The following is an 18,320-nucleotide window of genomic DNA, read 5'->3' as shown; positions in this document are numbered from 1 at the left end:
TAAGGCTTTTTTTTTTCCTTTTTTTACTTGCTTTTTTTTCAACTTGATTTTCTTTTTTACATTTTAATTTTGGTTATTTTGGGGCCATTTTTTGATTTTGTTTTTCCAAAGGATGCGGATTCTGATAGCGGGGACGATTCTGACAAGAGATCCTGTGAAGAGAGCTGGAAACTGATAACTTCTCTGAGAGAAAAGCTACCTCCTAGCAAGTTACAAACAATTGTTAAAAAATGTGGCCTACCTAGCAGTGGAAAGAAACGAGAACCAATTAAAATGTATCAGATCCCTCAAAGAAGGCGCCTGAGTAAAGATTCTAAATGGGTCACCATCTCCGACCTGAAGATTCAGGCTGTTAAAGAGATTTGCTATGAGGTTGCTCTCAACGATTTCCGGCACAGTCGACAGGAGATTGAAGCCTTGGCCATTGTGAAGATGAAAGAGCTGTGTGCCATGTATGGGAAGAAAGATCCCAATGAGCGGGACTCTTGGAGGGCAGTGGCCAGGGATGTGTGGGACACTGTTGGTGTCGGGGATGAGAAGATTGAAGATATGATGGCTGGTGGGAAAGGCGTAACGGATGTGGATGACCTTAAGGTCCACATAGACAAACTGGAAGATATTTTGCAAGAAGTCAAAAAACAAAATAATATGAAAGATGAGGAGATTAAAGTCTTAAGAAATAAAATGCTCAAAATGGAGAAAGTCTTGCCGCTGATTGGATCTCAGGAACAGAAAAGCCAAGGAAACCACAGAGCAAAGGAGCCCATTGGTGCTGGTGTTAGTGGCAGCCCTGAGAATGACGGCAGCAGAGAACTTGGAAAAGAAGAACGCGTTTCCCAACTGATGAATGGGGATCCAGCTTTCAGACGGGGACGGCTGCGCTGGATGAGACAAGAGCAAATCCGATTTAAGAACCTGCAACAGCAGGAGATAACAAAGCAGCTTCGTCGGCAGAACGTGCCTCATAGGTTCATCCCTCCTGAGAACCGGAAGCCCCGCTTCCCCTTTAAGAGCAACCCTAAACACAGAAACTCTTGGAGTCCTGGGACCCATATCATCATCACAGAAGACGAGGTCATTGAGCTTAGGATTCCCAAGGATGAAGAAGGAAGGAGAGCAGGTAAAGAGGAGAGCCAAGAAAAAGGGGGCAGAGCATCTTCTAAGGATGCCTCATCCACTTGGGGCTCTCAAGGCACACAAAGTCAAGATCACATCCAAGTTAGTAAGCAGCATATTAATACTCAACAGCAGCCACCTCAGCTACGCTGGAGAAGCAATTCTCTCAATAATGGCCAGCCGAAAAGCATGCGCTGCCTGGCATCTGCCTCCTCAGAATCCTTACCCTCCCACCCTGGCCACCCCACCGCCGACCTGCAGACTTTCCAGGCCAAGCGCCACATGCACCAGCACCGGCAGGCTTACTGTAGTTACCACACTGGAGGTCAGGCCGAGGGTGGAGCGTCTGGGCCCTGTCAGAAGCACACTGACAAGCCTGGCCACTGTAGCCAGTTTGTGACACCCCCACGGATGCGGAGACAGTTCTCAGCGCCCAACCTCAAAGCAGGTCGAGAAACCACAGTATAAATAAACTACTGGACAAACTTGAAATCATAGTGGAGGACACAGGCACTGTTCATGTTAGTCATGATTTGAGTTGGTTCTACCCTTGGCTTTTGAGTTCTTATTATTTACATTATGGTTTTAATGTTGTGTTCCTACAGATATTCATTGGTTTTATATTGTTAAAACGTGAAACACTGGTAAACATTTGAACACCTTTCCTTTTTCTTGTATACCATCAGTGGGCATTTCTGGAAATCTGGATGAAACAATGAGAAAGATGTTTTCTGAGACTTTCCTCCTACCTTGGTGCCTAGATAATTAATATATATACTTACACGACTTGTCCTGCTAGGGTGTAAGTTTGTTACACTTTTACAGTGCCTATAAATTGAGCTGATAGCCAGAAAGATCTGCCTCTTCATTTATGCAGACATTCAAAAGGGGAATTTGATACGTAGAATTCAGTGTCTATTATTCCCCATAAATCTTAGAAATTGGTTTAAAAACATGCAGCTGTGTGGACACAGCTTTGGATTTCTCATCCATGCCTGTTCTTTTTTACTATGATTGGAATTTTCATAATCAAAAATGTCTTCAGACATACTTTGTAGTACACACCTTTGCATCTTCCACAGAACCTCCACATCTTATTCTATATTTTATAGAGAACTGATTCAGTGTCAATACATATGAAATTTGTCATGATACCAAAATCTTTAAATTGGCGCTATGTCTGGGTTTCTGTTTGTGATTTACAGTTTGAAGTTTAATGTATCGCTACATACACTATCCACCAAAATCATGTCAACGGAACTACCAGCAAAACACCTGAGTGCTTCGAGCAGTGTATATATGTTTGTAAGGAGATGACTGGCGGGAAAAGGAAGCAGTGGGACATGGGGAGACGGCTACCAGATATGGCTCCTTGCTTCTTTTTTCTAGGGGTTGATGAAGTAGTAAATAAAAGTGAACATTGGTTAGGTCTAGAGTAAAGGACGTGATAAATAACCATTCTTTAGTCAACAGTAGTAACGCTCACAGCCACTCAAGCAAGGAAAGAAGTCCTGATGAACGTTTATTGTTTCAATACCTCATTTGACTGTGTTGTGGTCTCAGTTTGCCTCACTGGAGAATCCACTAAAAAAAAAAAAAAAAAAAAAAAAAAGGTTGACTTTAAAGAGAAGAAAAGACTAGTTTTCTACTCCTTTTTCATCTCTTGAACGTGTCCTAAGTTTTTCTAAGAGGTAATATGAAGGGCCAGAGATTGCCTGACTTCACAGTGCTGAAGACCCTTTAAGTCCCATGAATCATCTGTCAAATGCTTGTTTCCCAAATGGTGTGAGAAATCGCAGCCAATGTAGCAATTAGCATTCAAGGAAGCCTTCAAGATTATGTTTATGGTTATGTGGTGACTTTTTTCTTTGTGTGTGGGCACTATGCTTTATTAGGACACATTATTTTTAATTATAGTATGTTTTTCTTTGCTTCTAAGAACATGCTTTCTTAATGCACAGAAAGTTGCTTGCAATTTTAATTTTCTTTTCCCTTAAAAAACAACCTTCAACCTTTGGGGGATATTTTTGCTTCCATAGCCAGAACCATTCTAATCTTCAGCAGAAGTTTTTGTGGCAGATAAGACATGGGAGAGTGATGCTCCCTGTGTGTTGACTCCATTGGGTGACAGTCCCCTTGCCATCTGGCTTGAGTGTAGTCCTAAAGGCTGCTTCAACTCAGTCACTTCAGCGCATCTTTTGTAAACCGCAGTTGTCTTTATTCTTCTTTAGACATGATTATGCTATTTGTTTCTTGTTGAAAAATTCGTTCTCATATTAAAATAATAATTACTAAGCTTTCACCTCTCTAGCAGAGATGGGCTCTCATCTCCCTAACTTGTGATAACACAATCTAGGCCCGCATATTTTCCCACCCCACAGTGAGAGGGGGTTTACTCTCTCTTGGTGACCAGGTGATGCTGAAATAAAGAGTTCCATGATATTTTCATGTACAAATGTATGTTGCGGTAAGGACTATGCCCACAATGATATTCCAAAGAATTGGATTGTCGTTTGTGCCTCACCTGCTGATCTTTGTGCCTTCGTGTTGCTGAAATGCTTAGATATCTCAAGGATCACAGATGATCAGGAAGAAATGAGCCAAGGTTTCAACAACTGCTAGAGATGGCCCTTTATGCATATCAGAGCAAATGCTCATCTTAGAGAATAACTTTGAATGAATAAAGTTACATAATTGAATCTAAATAAGTAGCTAATAGGAGCTGGTGTGGTGGCACATATTTGTAACCCCAGCACTCCGGGAGGCTGAGGTAGGAAAATTGCAAGTTTGAATCCAGCCTGCACAGTTGAGAAACTTAGCAAGATCCTGTCTTTGAAGTAAAAAATGTTAAAAGGGCTGGGGCTGTAGCTCATTGTGAAGGCCCTGGTTTCCATCTCCAGTATCACCAAAACAACCAAACACACAAAAACAGCGAAGGTAATTCATGGCTTAAGAATATGGGCTTGCAGTTTCTATTTTTAAATCTGATATCTCTCCCTAAGCTTAAATACTTTAAGACAAAAATGGAAATGGTCATCATTAAAGCATTATTATTGAGGTATTCTTACCTGTTATTGTGAAATGAAAGAAAAAAGTGCTTATACTAGTGAAATTATACAATGATCTGAAATTAACATGAATGGAAAGGAGTCCTAATTAATTGGTAGTTTTGCAAACCAAAACAGTATTCTTTGGGTTAGATGTTCTGTGATAAGTCTAAACCAAAGGGCATTTCCTTTACCCTCGCCTCTAATTCTTTCTAGCACAGTGAATTATTTACTGGGAATGCAATGCATGGGGATTTTTTGTTACATTGAAGTGACCTTTCATGCTTCGGGTGCAGGATAATGATTAAAAAGAAGCAAATCTGCATTTGCCACACTGATGCCTGTGTTCAATGCTGTTAGACAGCTATAGGAAGCTATATAGACACCCCATTCTCAGCTGTTGTACCAGTGCCCTATGGGTCCTTTTGCAGACTTGCCTTAAAGACCGGAAGGAGGGACGCTGCCTGTGTCCTGCTGTACCTAATGAACAAACCTTCTTGGGCACAATACAGAGCAAGCATTTGTTCTATGTTGTTGGAGCCAAAATTGTTATGAGCACTGTTCATAACTGTTAAGTTTATGTCATCTTTCCCAGATTTTGAAGTCTGTCCTAGGTATAGTTTGGACCACTTTAGGTTTGAAATGTAATGGAATTCCTCCCATTATTACTGTAAAAAGAAGTTGTGAATCTCATCACAGAACTGTGGATTTCCCCCTCAGTTTCTTAAAACAATGCTTGAAGATTGTCTGAGTGTTTGACTTGCCTTTTCGGAAAGAGTGAGTTAGTTTGTAATGTTAAAAAATAAAAGTCCTCATTCAATAAAAGTTGAAAGCATCTGTTAAAAGTGTGATTTCTCTCTGTGTGGGAGGAGGGAAAAGTGAAACAAGTTAATGGTGATTAAATCTGGTCTTGACTTTAATTTATTGCTTTTTCGTCTAAAGATTGTTGCATACCAAATCTTTTTTATATTTCTGCATGGACTTGATTATCTTGAAGCTTTTCTGTTTGCTGTTCTTTTCTCTTTAACAAAGTTCTATCTTATATGGGATCTTCAAGCCTTACTTTAAATCTATATTTCTCTTAAAAATGTTTTCCCATATAAGATGAATAAGAATATCACTTTCTGATCTGAGTTTACCTTAAACAATATTTTCAGTTTTTTCATTACATAGTCATGATTCAAAGGTCTTGTAAATGAAGTAGGTATGCTTCCCTTTGTGTGCATAGAAACTAGATTTCAGAAAGCTTTGAGTAACTATAGGTTTTCTTTTCTCCTCCTCAAACTCTGTTTCCTCCACCCAGATTTTTCCTGGTGTGCTAGAGAGGAAACAAAACAAAGTGTCTTTTTTTTTTTTGGAGTAGACCTTTGGATAAATCTTTTTGAAAATTTGGGCTTGACATTATTTTTTTATAATGAAAAACTACAGTTGTGCGTTATGGAGTAGAACGCAAAATCTGCTTGAGTGTTGAACATGAGATGTTGAGCTTTAGAGAAGTGTTATTCAGGAGTTGGCATTAGTCTACATCAGGCCTCCCAGATGCTTTCCCTTCAGGTACTGTGTATTTCTTTGCTATGGGAGGAAAAAGGTGGAAAAGTTTCCAAGACCCTACCATTTCCTGGAAGACAGGGACAATTCTGATGCACAGATACACTAAGTGATAGTTGTATGTGCAGGGTGAGAGTTGCATCCAGAGGGGAAAGTGGGAGGAGGTTTTCAGAGGTCAAGGGGAGCTTTGAGCCAAGAGCAGAGTCCCAAAGTGCAACTGAGAAGTTACCAGGGAGAATAGCCGGGGAGGAAGGAAGTAGGTCAGACGGAACTGCGAGTAACTCAGAGTGGTTGGGACGTTAGAGGTGTGCTGCAGGAGGAGAAGCTGGAAGGAATGGGCTAGATTGGGGCATGCAAGGAGTCAGGGCCTGATCTTATGTGTGCTGAGAAACTACCGAATGATTTTAAATAGGGAGATTGCTGTATTAGATTCACGTTTTAGAAAGTCCGTCATGGTCAGAGTATAAGGAGATTGGGCCCAAGAAAGGCACATTAGGAGCCAGGTGAGCCAGTTGGGGGAAGTTCCTGTATGAACCAAAGAAGCAGTGCTTTTCTAAGCAAGACCAAGAGGGAACTGAGCAGTGGGTGAAAATGAAAGTTGTTCAGATCTACAGAGAGGTGTGTGGGACCCCAAGAGGGACAGAGCTGAGACTGTAGCCACACAGTGCTGCTGATGGTAAGGAGCACATGTAGTTATGGACAGAAGCAGTGTCACCTTGGGTGTGGATAGCTCCCTTCTGGCTATTGCTCACTAATTATAATCTGCCATTTAGAGCAAGCTGCTAATGTAAAAAACAGTCTAACAAGAAAACTTGGAATGCTGACATCAATTTTACCTTAAATGTCACCCCCTCAGAGTTGCCCTCATTGTGCCACAGTTCTCTCACCTAAAGGGACTGAAGTAGCCTAACTTGTCTCCTGGCTTCTGTTCTTGATCCCTGCAATCCACTGTCCACCTAGCAACTAGAATTTCTTTTTAAATATAGATCACATCCTGTCAGTATCCTCAAAGGCTTCCCACTGTTCTTACAAACAGCAGTCTTACCTTTGCTTGCAAGGCTCCACCTGTTTGGCCGCTTGTCTGCCTCTGATTTTGTGTCTCAAACCACAGATGCTCTTGCTGTTGTTCTTGAATGTGCCAGTTTGTTCCCTCTACAGGACACTTGCGCTTTCTCCTGACTGCAGTCCCTTCCCAGTCATGCTTAACTCTTCCAGATCCAAGCCCGTATACTGTTCTTCCTGCCCCAGCACAACCTGGATTAGCTCTCACCATGTTCGTGATAACCTGTGATTGTCTGGTTTGGGTTCTTGCATGAGAATGGAAGCTCAGCCCAGAGTAAATACTGTACCTGTCTTGTTCTGCAGTCATAGGTATACCTAGAGCGATTCTCACACTGTTGTAAGGAGCATCAGAGCCCCTGGGGTCTGTGAGAACACCGACTGCTGGGCCCACCTGTGGTTTCTAAGTCATGAGGTCTGGGGTGAGTGTGATAATTTGCATCGCTGAGTTCCCAGGTGGTACTGATGCTTCAGCAGTCACCTTTGAGAACCACTGATCGAGAACTGAGGTTGGCAAGCATTTCCATCAGAGGCTGGATAGTAATTATTTAGGCTTTGTAGACCATGTGGTCTCACCATCTCCTCACCTCTGCTCTAGCAGCATAGCAGGAAAGCAGTTACAGGCAATCTGCAGGTGAGCTGGGGCAGCTGCTTTCTAGTAGAACTATTCACAGAAGTGCTGGCGGGCTGGCCCATAGGCAGGGCTTGCCAACTCCTAATCTAGAAGATTTGGGAACTGTGTGTCTGATCTTGAAGACAGATATGTGTCAGGTATATATTTCCCAGCCTTGTGAAGTTCAGAATTGTGGAGGAGACAGCCCCTGGACAGACAGTGACATTAGTAGTTACCTAATACTTCGTGACAGATGCCAGGAAGGAATGACACAGGGAACTCTGAAAGGTCATGACAGGTACCTCCTCACTGATAATCATTCTGTTTCACTGAGGAAAAGCAAGGTCGGAACCATATGTGGTGGTGCACTCCTGTAAGCTGAGCACCATGGGAAGCTGAGGCACTGGGTTCACAAGTTTGATCCCAGGCCAGGCAGTTTAGCAATTTAGCAAGACACTGTCTCAGAAGAAAAAATTTTAAAAGATCTGGGGGTGTGACTCAGTGAGAAGGACCTGAGTTCAATCTCCAGTTCTAGGCATATGTGCAGGGTTGGGCATGCACATGCGCATGCGTGCACAGCAAATCAGACTTCCTTCTGCTTCCACTTCTGCAGGCGTTCATTTGCAGTTGAGGGAGCTGTCCTTGTGCATCCCATACTTTCTCGAGGACTCACTATATATCTAGCGCTTCTCTTTCACATCGGCTTCTCTCCTGGATTATTTCTGCCAGCACACAACGACGTCTTCATGTCACCACTCCACACATGCCCCATGTCTCCTGAGCCACCACACCAATTCTCTGTTTCTCCTCATAGAAACGCGCCTGGAGAGGGCTTTCTGTGCTGTTTCCCACTTGTGTCCACTTCCCAGCCTGTTACTTTTTCCTGTTTCCATTCTTGCTTGAACTCGTCTAGTCACTCCCCAGCTGAAGCCACTGTCATCAGGGTCACCAAAGATCATCCTGGTGACAAATGCAGGATTCTTTTCTTTCCTCTTACTAAGTCAGACTCAATCAATCCGCAGCCCCTGCACTGCGCACAGTGGCCTGCTTGTTACTTCTCAGACACACTCCTCTCGCCTTGCTTTCTTCCCTCCTAGCTGCTTCTTCATGGTCTTTGTTGCCACTGTTTCAGCTTTTCCTAGATCTTTCTGGATTCACACCCATTGCACCAGATGATTCCATGCGTTTCTGTAACTTTACCTTCATTTTTACAGCGATGATGACAGTAATGTATGTGGATCAAGCATGTGCAGAGTCCGCCAAAAGAATGTATACACACTTCAGCAGTTCGCTGTACTAGTAAACGTTTGGACGCTAATGGTTACCACTTTGAGTACTTGTAATTGTAGAGGCCAAAGGTAATTTGTATTAATCTCATGATGTCTCAAAAAATTTAGTATTGGGCCAGTTATTTAGCTCAGTGGTGCTACTCCTGCCTGAGAAGCAGAAGGTCGTGAGTTTGATCCCTGGTATGAAAAAGAAAAAAAAATTAGTGTTAAAATATTTATACAAGTTTTTCTTTTCCTGATGTGTGTGTATTTTTTTTTTGTGGACTCTATTTCCTGTCATTGAATCATCACAGCACCCCTCTTCTGTGAGGTAGGTGTTGCTATTTCCATTTTACTTATTTTCCCAGTCTCACAGCTACTCAGTGGGGAAGCCTGACTACATCCCAGGGAGCCAGTCTGTGTCCCATCTGCTGCCCTGCTGACTCATCCGAGTCATCCCCACCCAAGCCTGGGCCTCTCGTGCAGCCCTGAGCTCCAGATGCAGCCGTGAGACCTCACATCCAGATGGCTGGGAGGCACTTCACATTTAAACCAAGCTACGGTACTCCACAGGCCCAAACTCCACGTCATCCTCAGTTTTTCCTTTTCCCTTCTATCCCAGAATCAGATTTTCAGCAGGACCCTTTTCCTCTGCCTGTAGAACATAACACCTGGACCAGGCCAACCCCAGCTGCTTGAGCACTGCAGCCTGATGGCTGGTCTCTCTCCACAGTTACGCTGAAGCACTAGTAGAGAGAGGGGTTTGCAAAGCATGTATGAGACCACCCACTGGCTTCCCTTAGGATAAAATCCAGCCCTTCCCATGGCTGGAACCTTCCATAATCAGTACCTTCCTACCCATTATTAGCATCTCCTTGCTCTGCCACTCTACCCACACAGAGTGTTTTGCTTTCCTTAAACCCACTTGTCTCCTTTCTGTCTCAAGGACTTGAGAATAGCTGTTAGTGTTACTTTCCTTAGATCACACCCCATTCAGGGGACTACAGTATACTCACTTCAGTCTTCCTCCCATCCTCTTCCTCTCGGTTAGCCCCAAGTGTCTACCTTTCTTTCTCCTTCAGAGTACTTCTCTCTATTGAAATTGTAGTGCATACCTTATACTGTTTATCACTTCTCTCCTTCTCACCAGTGGTACGTTTGTCTTACCTGCATTCCTAGCGTTGGATGTATCGCAGGAGCACAAAAAGTATTTGCTGGCTGGCTGGCTGGATGGATGGCTGAAAATGCATGCTGTAGACTGCCTGGGTCTAGATCCCATTGCCACCGTTTACTCACTCTGTGGTATGCTAGGAAGTTACTCAATTTCTTTACGCCTTTTTCTTTCCCTTTCACAGTACTATTGTGGGTAAGATTAGGTAATTCATGATAAACATTAAAAGCAGTTTGTGACATAGAGTAAGCTTATAAACAAAGATAGGCACATAATCCTAGTACTCTAGGAGGCTGAGGCAGGTACATCACAAGTTAAAGATCAACTGGACAACCTAACAACTTAGTGAGACTGTCTAGGAATATCTAAAAACTCTGGGATCAGTCACCAGTGGTATAAAAATAAACAAGGGTGGGTGGGTAGGAGATAATATTCTAGAAGGATTAACCTGTGCTGGGCCTTTGTAAATATGGGGCATGTTTTGATTTTAGGAATTTGTGTGTGGGGGTACCAAATTCAGGTCCTTATGCTTACAAGGCAGGTGCAGCACTACTGAGCTAAATCCCCATCCCATTAGGACTTTTTATAAACATAAGCAGCCATTGGAAAATATATTGTTGTTTTAGTATGCTTTCCATAGTTGTCCTAGTTTTAACCACGAAATAAACAGAACAGTACTATCTGAATCTCTATCCCTGTTGGAAAAATCTAACCCTAACTCACTTTTGTGATGACAGAAGACCCTTGTTGGGAGCTTGTAAGCAGCCTGATTGGGAAAAGGGCTCAAGTCAAGGGATAGTGTTGATATTTGGGCTACTAATTGCTAATCAAAATGCAGTGTAAGGTTTTGGTCCAAGGATCATGGAAAACCTTTTTATCAGTTTTACTGCCCCTAAAGCACAACAGGAACCTTTATAGGAACCTGTGGCCTTGTACCTCACTATCAGAGTCTATGAATATTGTTGTAATTGGTAGTTTGACCAGCTTATAAACTTGTTGTGGAAGAAATCCTTAAGATAAAATAGTGACAGTTTGTTCTACCTGAGGGTTTTCAGGTAAACTAGCAGCCTTTCTCTTTGCCAAAAGAATCCCATATAATACATAATTTTGTTTTGTTTTGGTACTGGGGATTGTACTTGTGCTTGCAAGGTAGGCCACTGAGATAAGTCGCCGGCCCAATTTTGTTTTGTTTTTTAGAGGGGAATACTTTCCCCTCCCCAACTATTTTGAAATTTTAAACATACAGAGAAGGTAAAAAAATAGAAAATGAACTTTTTATTACTCATTCCATGTTTTTCTTTCTGAATCATTTAAAAGTAGCAGATAAAACAATTTACTCCTAATGCTTCTATTTGTATCTTGTAAAATAGGTATATTCTCTCTTTTCAGCCTTCTACTGAGCTACAACCTTTTTTTTTTGTATCAGGGATCGAACTTAGGTCCTTGCGCTTGTGAAGCCAGCAGCAGTGGAACCACTGAGCTAAAGCCCTGGCTCTGCAGCTGTTTTGAATTTGGGTCTCACTTACTTTCCCAGGCTAGCCTCAAGCTTGCCATCTTCCTGCCTCAGCCTCCTTAGTAGCTGGGATTGCAAGTGTGTGCCACTGCACCCAGCACGGATGTTCTCTTGTAGCGTTATCCTGCCTAATAAATGTAATACTGATTCAATATTAAGCAGTGTATATACCTATTTTCACATTTCCCTCTTTATCTCAGAAATATAAATGTGTACATGTAAATCTATACATGTGTATGTGTGTGTCTGTGTCTGTGTTTTAATCCAAGATCCAGTATTTAAATATTGCAGTTGGCTATGGCTTTCAGAGCTTTCATTACATTGGTATTATTGAAGAGTACTGGCCACATTCTGATTTTTTTCCAAAAGGTTAGGTTTAGGTTAAACATTTTTAGTAAAAAGGCTAAAAAGGTGCCATTGTGTACTTCCCATTGCATCACATCATTAGACATAAAAATAGCAGTTTTTCCAGTTACTGGTACTGTTGATGTTTAATAAATCTGGTTAATGTGATGTTTTCCAGCTCTCTTTTATATTGTATCCTTTACTGATAATACTACTTGGGGGTAGACTTTGGATTGTGTGAATTTCCTGTTTCCCATCCACTTTTCACTCCATTACTCTCATATCTATTAATGGTCCTGGCCTGATTTACTTAATCTGAAAGTGTAGCATGGGGATTTTCCAGTTGTTCCGTCTGCATTTATTAGCTGGTTATATTTATTTGTTTTAAATAAGAGCCTTCTATTTTTCCCTTTCAGTATCACTACAAACTCATAGATGCTTTCTGCACTCAATTTCTTCTGTATTCTTGCTGTATTCTTTTTTTGCCTTTATTCTGATTTTTATCCAGTGGTAGCCTGTGTCCTTTTGAAACTGCATCAGAGGTCTTTGAATCCTTCCATCCTTCTGGATACAAGATATTCCAGACTTAGCTTTTACATTCCTTACTCTTAACCTGGAATCTGCCATTTTCTTTAGGACTTCAGATTTCAGGAACAGTATTTAGAAACCAAAATCTAGGTTCATAGTATGCTTAGAAAATAAACCTTTAAAATACATTGCCATTTGGAAGTTGAGGCAGTAGGGTTGCAAGTTTGAGACCAGCCTGGGCAATTTGGGGAGAGCCTGTCTCAGAAAATAAGAAAAGAATTGGAGATGTAGCACAGTGGTACAGCACCCTGGGCTGGATCTCTATTACTGAAAAATTGCCTGTCGTTTTGACACTGTATATTACCATTTAAGAGTCCGTTCACCTGTCTTTCAGATGATCCTTCCTGCAGTTTTATATTGGATTTTTTTGTTTGCTTGTTTTTGTTTTTGAGCCAGGGTCTTACTGTATAGTCCAGGCTGGCCTTGAACTCACAGTTCCTGCAGTTCTATGTGGTAAGCAACTCAGATGGCTGAGCTCTTCATTTTAAAAATTAGGAAAGTGAGGGCTGGGGATTTAATTTAGCTCAGTGGTTTTGCCTGCCTCACAAAGTGCAGGGTCCTGAGTTCAGTTTCTGGTACAAAAAAAAAAAAAATCGGAAAGTGAGATTTGGAGAAGACCTAGCTTTGCAGAGTTACAAGGCTAATAACAGGTGCCAGGATGAATACCTAGTTCTTTTACCTGCTAGTTTAGTTTTTCTTTTCTTCTCTTTCTGTTTTCCTGGTATTGTACATCATGTCCTAAAAAGCGTATTTGGACGCAGAGCCACTCACCTGAAGTCCCTGCTACCTGGAAGGCTAAAGCAAGAGGGTGGCAAATCAAAGACGAATGTGAACAACTTAGTGAAGACCCTGTCTCATATTTAAAAACAGCAACAAAAACAAACACCTTTAAAAGGGAAGGGGATGTAGCTCAGTAGTGAAGCACCCGAGTTCAGTTTATACGTAAGAGAACAAGAATTTTGTTATCACCCAAGAACCATTTTTTACCCCTCCGAGGTGATATTGCTCTTACTGGAAAGGCATGGAACTGGGCATGGTGGTGCACACCTATAATCCCAGTCATTTGAGAGACTGCGACAGGAGGATCACAAATTCAAGCTCAGCCTGAGTTGGGAAATTTAACAACTTAATAAGACTCTGCCCCAAAATTTAAAAGAATAGAAAGAGAGCCAGGGATTTATCTCAGTGGTGCCACCACGTGCCTCGCAAGGGCAAGGTCCTGAGATTGATCCCTGGTACCAAAACAAACAAGCAAACAAATAAATAAAAAGATCTGGGGTTATAACCCAGTGCTAAAGCCCTCAGTTCAATCCCTAATAGTGAGGGAGGGAGTGAAGTAAAGAAAAATAAAATGCATAGTTAGTAGTTAGTAGTTAGAAAAATGAAGGGTAAATATGATTCATATTATAGTAACACATTGTATAGAAGGAAAAAATGGAAACAAAGCTTATGTATATAAGGAGGGGAAGAAGGGTTGGAGGAGGGGCAATGAGAGAAAAAAGATGTATCATGTACAAATACAAGTTTCCTATGGTGAATATCATAATGTATATTTAAAATATATCAAGAAATATTTTGGTTAAAAAAAAGTGCCAGGCGTCGTGGTGCAAACCTGTAGTCCCAGCACTGGGAGTCTGAGGTAGGAGGATTGGCACGAATTCTAAGCCAGCATGGGGCTACATAGTGAGCTCAAGAGTAGCCTGAACTACAGAGCAAGACCCTGTCTCAAAAAGAAAAGAATTGGAGTCTTCACTGTAAGCGGACAGGGTGCTGTTCGGTATTGCTGGTACTACCTTATTTGAGCCATGGTACTCTTTGATGCCCAGTATTTACTGTTGAGTTCAGTTGAAAAAATATAACTGATTATAATTTTAACATAATAATAGTACATTTTATAATACTGTAGTATATTTTTTAAGTCTTCTGGAATAACAATATAATATAAATTCTCTCAGTCAAATAGTATTGTGGAGGCTATGGATTACTCAAAGGCTGCACTCACCCTCCACTACAGAGGTAGTGATATTTCACTGACAGGGCCCTTCAGAGTCTACGATCCTAATTCCTTTCCCTTCAAAACAGATAATTGGGATATGGGGCAGTACTGGTGAATTGAATCTTTTCCAATATTGTCTTTGTCTGGAATTGCTTCATGTATAAGATATTACTTAGATTCTTTTAATGTTTAAGGGATACCTGCATGTTTCTCCTCATAAGTCGCTCCCTTTTCCTGCCATAACTCCAAATAAAGAACTCCTAGTTCCTTGAGGGAGTTTGATACAGAGAAATTGCCAGTAAAAAACTTTTTTTGTATTTCTCCATTACAGACTGTCTTGTATGCTTTGTCTTCTCCCTCCTAAGCGCTTCTCTGTGTCTTTTTATGTTTCCTGTCTCTCCCCTCTTTTCTTGTTTTGTCCTTATGCTGTCTCTACTTCCCCCATTCCTTTCATTTCTCCTGTGCTTCAGTCTTATTTCCTCCCTCTCCTACATGTTATCTCCTTTCTTTCCACTCAGGACTATGAGAGTAAATTGCAGGCCTTGCAGAAGCAGGTTGAGATCCGATCCCTGGCTGCAGAAACAACTGAAGAGGAGGAAGAGGAGGAAGAAGGTGAAATCCAGAGACCAAAACTTGTATCTTTTGGATCTGTATTATCAAATTCATCCTTTATCTGTTGTCAAAGCTGGGTTCCTCACATTTACCCTGCCGTCTATTGACCTTGCAGTGAGCCAGTTTAAAGATGAGCTAAAGATGCTCAATGCTGAGAACCCAGGTGTGCTCAGGGGCTGGGGGCAGGGCTGATAAGTGTTCACAGACATCACAGGTGTCTGTGCTCAGTCTTCACAGAAATCTCAGGCAGTTTACAGTTACTGTGTCATAGTACCGTATACGTGAAGTTCGTGTCTGTTTCAAATAAACAGAGGGCGGGGGATTTAGCTCACTGCTATCGCAGTCTGCCTCACAAGTGCAAGGTCCCAAGTTTGATCCCCAGTACCCCCGCCAAATCTTCCTATTCAAATAGGGAGCGTAATCATTGTTAAGGTAGTCTGCTCAATTCGTAGTTCATAGCGGAATTCCCCATTGAAGACTTTGGAATACATCCTTGTATTTGAAAGCCATTCCTGGCTGACCTCTGGGTGCAGTGCTCGTCATGCTTCCCCATTTTCAGTTTCCCCCGTTCTCTGCTGAGTGAAGGCTGTCATTGTTATTGTCTTGCACTATGAGCAGTCATCACACTTCACTCACTACCCAGCCTCTCAGTAGTCTCCAGGCTGCAAATTAGCTTTGAAGGAACTCTTAATATACTAAATCATTAATTTTTAAATAGTTCAGTAAAATGTGACCTTGTATTCCTGTATTAGAAAGAAGAAAGGAAAAAAAAAAAGAAGAAAGAAATATGAGGCCTTATCTTAAAATGAAAAAGAAAAAAACCTCAGTGGGCTGGGGATTTAGCTCAGCGGTTCGGTGGCCTGCCTTGCAAGTGCAAGGACCCGAGTTCAATCCCTGGTACCAAAAACAAAAAATGAAAAAAGAAAAAACCTGGGGGTATAGCTCAGTTCAAAGGCCCTGGGTTCATCCCCCAGTCACACATGTGTGCACACACACACGCACACGCACACACAGAAGAGCAAATATATTCTTGATGTACTGTTTTAAATAGGGGAAACAAAGTGCTAGGTGAGATAGAGAAAGGGGGGATGCAGTTTCCTTATACTTATGCGATCGCTGTTGAATATGCTTTGCTCTTTCAGTCCCTTGGACACAGCATGAATTTGATTTGGCCCAATGGGCCTTCCGGAAATGGAAATCTCACCAGTTTACTTCATTGCGGGACTTACTCTGGGGCAATGCCGTGTACCTGAAGGAAGCCAATGCCATCAGTGTGGAGCTGAAGAAGAAGGTATGGAGGGTGGTAGAACACTGGCCATCTGGAGGCAAAGCTGAGCGGGGTGGGTGCACCTGAACCCTTACTTGAAATCACCTTTCCCTGGGGAGCTCAGCTGTACACTGGGCCGCACCCAGGCCTTAGTAAATACTTTCAGAAGTAGTTGTAATCCTCTCAGTTTAAAATGGAAAACCTTATGCATTCCATCCTCTCTCATTAGTGAAGGACCAGAAACGCATTCTTGGGCCCACCTTTCAGTCTCCTGTGTGAGTTCCACAGAAATCCTCAGTCAACCAAAATGTATTTCCTGGGATTTTAGTTTGTGCATAATTACTTTGCAAGGCTAAAGAAACAAAGTCTACAAGTATGTTACTTTGAAATTGGGATTATTCCTAATTTGGATTATTTGAAATTAAGATTATTCCTCGTGTTAAATAAATAGGTGGCCTTTCTTCCCAGTTGGTCACAGCTTGGTTGAGCACATACTACATGTCTGATTCCTTTCCCATTGGGCACAATGCTTTTGCCTTGTCTGTAAAAGCTACCTGTTGTGATGGTGTGGTTTTCACATCTGTCAATGGCTTGCTTTCCACTTCAGGTCCAGTTCCAGTTTGTTCTGCTGACTGACACACTGTACTCCCCTTTGCCACCTGAACTCCTTCCCACCGAGGTGGAAAAGACTCATGAGGACAGGCCTTTCCCTCGTACAGTGGTGGCAGTAGAAGTCCAGGATCTGAAGAATGGAGCGACACATTATTGGTCTTTGGAGAAACTTAAGTATGAAGACCTTCATCCACAATGTTTTATTTAGGAAGTGATAATGAGTTGCTCACATGGACTCCCTCATATTTTCCTCTCCCTAAGTATGTGGTTGCTCTCTCTTCTGTGCTGAAGGCTGGTGCCAGCCGGTGGTACCACCATCCATCCACTTTCTTCTAAGTAATGATCCTCACTCTTCCAACACCTTTGATATGTGTAGGTACTTAAGCTTGATCTCAATTCCATGATATTTAATTCTAGTAATTTTTCTGTCCTGGACTTCATGATGACCGCTAGTAAACAGGGAAGTTATCACCAGGCTTCCTTTACAACTGGGATGATGAGATGATTCCCAATGTCTGAGTATATTGGAGATGTCACAGGCCATTGAATTACACTTCCCCTGGGTTGGTTGCCTTGTTAGAAGTTAGGTGGCCATTCTTGACTGTTGGTGGCTTCTCTAGACTCAACACCTAAGGTACTATGGAAACAAAGCTTCTGTACATAGCGGTAGGGGGGGCTTGGGGAATGGAATAAAATAAAATTTACTTTAAAAATTAACATGAAATAGTGGGAGCAGTTTTTTCCTAAAAGATAAGAAAGTCTTGCTGAGCATGGTGGTGCACACCATTAGTTCCAGCACTTGGGAGGCTGAAGCAGGAGGATCACCACAAGTTTAATGAGGCCAGCCTGGGCCACATAGTGAGTTCAAGGTCAGTCTGAACTACATAGTGAGGTGTTATCTCAAAAAACCTGATCCAATAAAAAAAATTTAAATGTCTTGCATGGAAGATGTTTCCAAAGAAAACTTTTAATGCCATCTCATGATATTAATCCTGTGCTCCATGTTTGCTATTTAGGCAGAGGCTGGATTTGATGCGAGAGATGTATGACAGGGCAGGTGAGATGGCCTCCAATGCCCAAGACGAAAGTGAAGCCACCATGACCGGCAGTGATCCATTCTATGATCGGTTCCACTGGTTCAAACTTGTGGGAAGGTATGTGATGATTTATCTTTTAAGAAATGAATGCTTTTAAAAATTGTTTAAAAGTTCAGCTGACATTATAGAATGTTAAAAGAAAAAAAAAAGGAGTATAAAATCTTAGCCACTTGTAACCTCTGTTTTATTTGGTATATTTCTCTTCAGTGTTTTCAGTATACACATTATTTTGATTCTCAGACTTTCATCCAAAGTTTTTGACAATCTTTCTTGACTCTCAGCATATTCATAAAATGTTTTGCAATTAAGTGGGTTGAGAAGGAAAAGAAAACTTGTGTTTGTATCCTACAGTTTAAAATCATACTGTCTTACCAAACTGCAAACTCTCCATAATCTGATTAGTTCTCACTTTTAAGAATTTTTTTTAGAAAAGCACTTATTGGTACTTTTTTTTTTTTTTTTTTTTTT

The 18,320-nt window shown here is 41.7% G+C and overlaps 1 protein-coding gene across 10 annotated transcripts in view; it reads left to right on the top strand.

Annotated features, from left to right (window-relative positions):
- Positions 1-18,320, top strand: part of Kif1b (kinesin family member 1B) — a 137,396-nt gene that overhangs the window by 76,545 nt on the left and 42,531 nt on the right. For 9 of the 10 annotated variants that reach the window (XM_010628094.1, XM_010628092.1, XM_010628090.1 and 6 more), the window contains 4 exons: positions 14,783-14,876; positions 16,019-16,167; positions 16,751-16,929; positions 17,772-17,909. In XM_010628094.1, the coding sequence (XP_010626396.1) occupies positions 14,783-14,876; positions 16,019-16,167; positions 16,751-16,929; positions 17,772-17,909 (560 nt within the window). Of the gene's footprint in view, positions 1-111; positions 2,724-14,782; positions 14,877-16,018; positions 16,168-16,750; positions 16,930-17,771; positions 17,910-18,320 lie in introns of those variants that run through there. The other variant, XM_010628095.3, reaches the window with a different exon arrangement.

Source organism: Fukomys damarensis, unplaced genomic scaffold (assembly GCF_012274545.1).
Source record: "Fukomys damarensis isolate Sample0158 unplaced genomic scaffold, DMR_v1.0_HiC HiC_scaffold_23, whole genome shotgun sequence".
NCBI lineage: Eukaryota > Metazoa > Chordata > Mammalia > Rodentia > Bathyergidae > Fukomys > Fukomys damarensis.
This window is presented reverse-complemented; position numbering and strand designations above follow the sequence as displayed.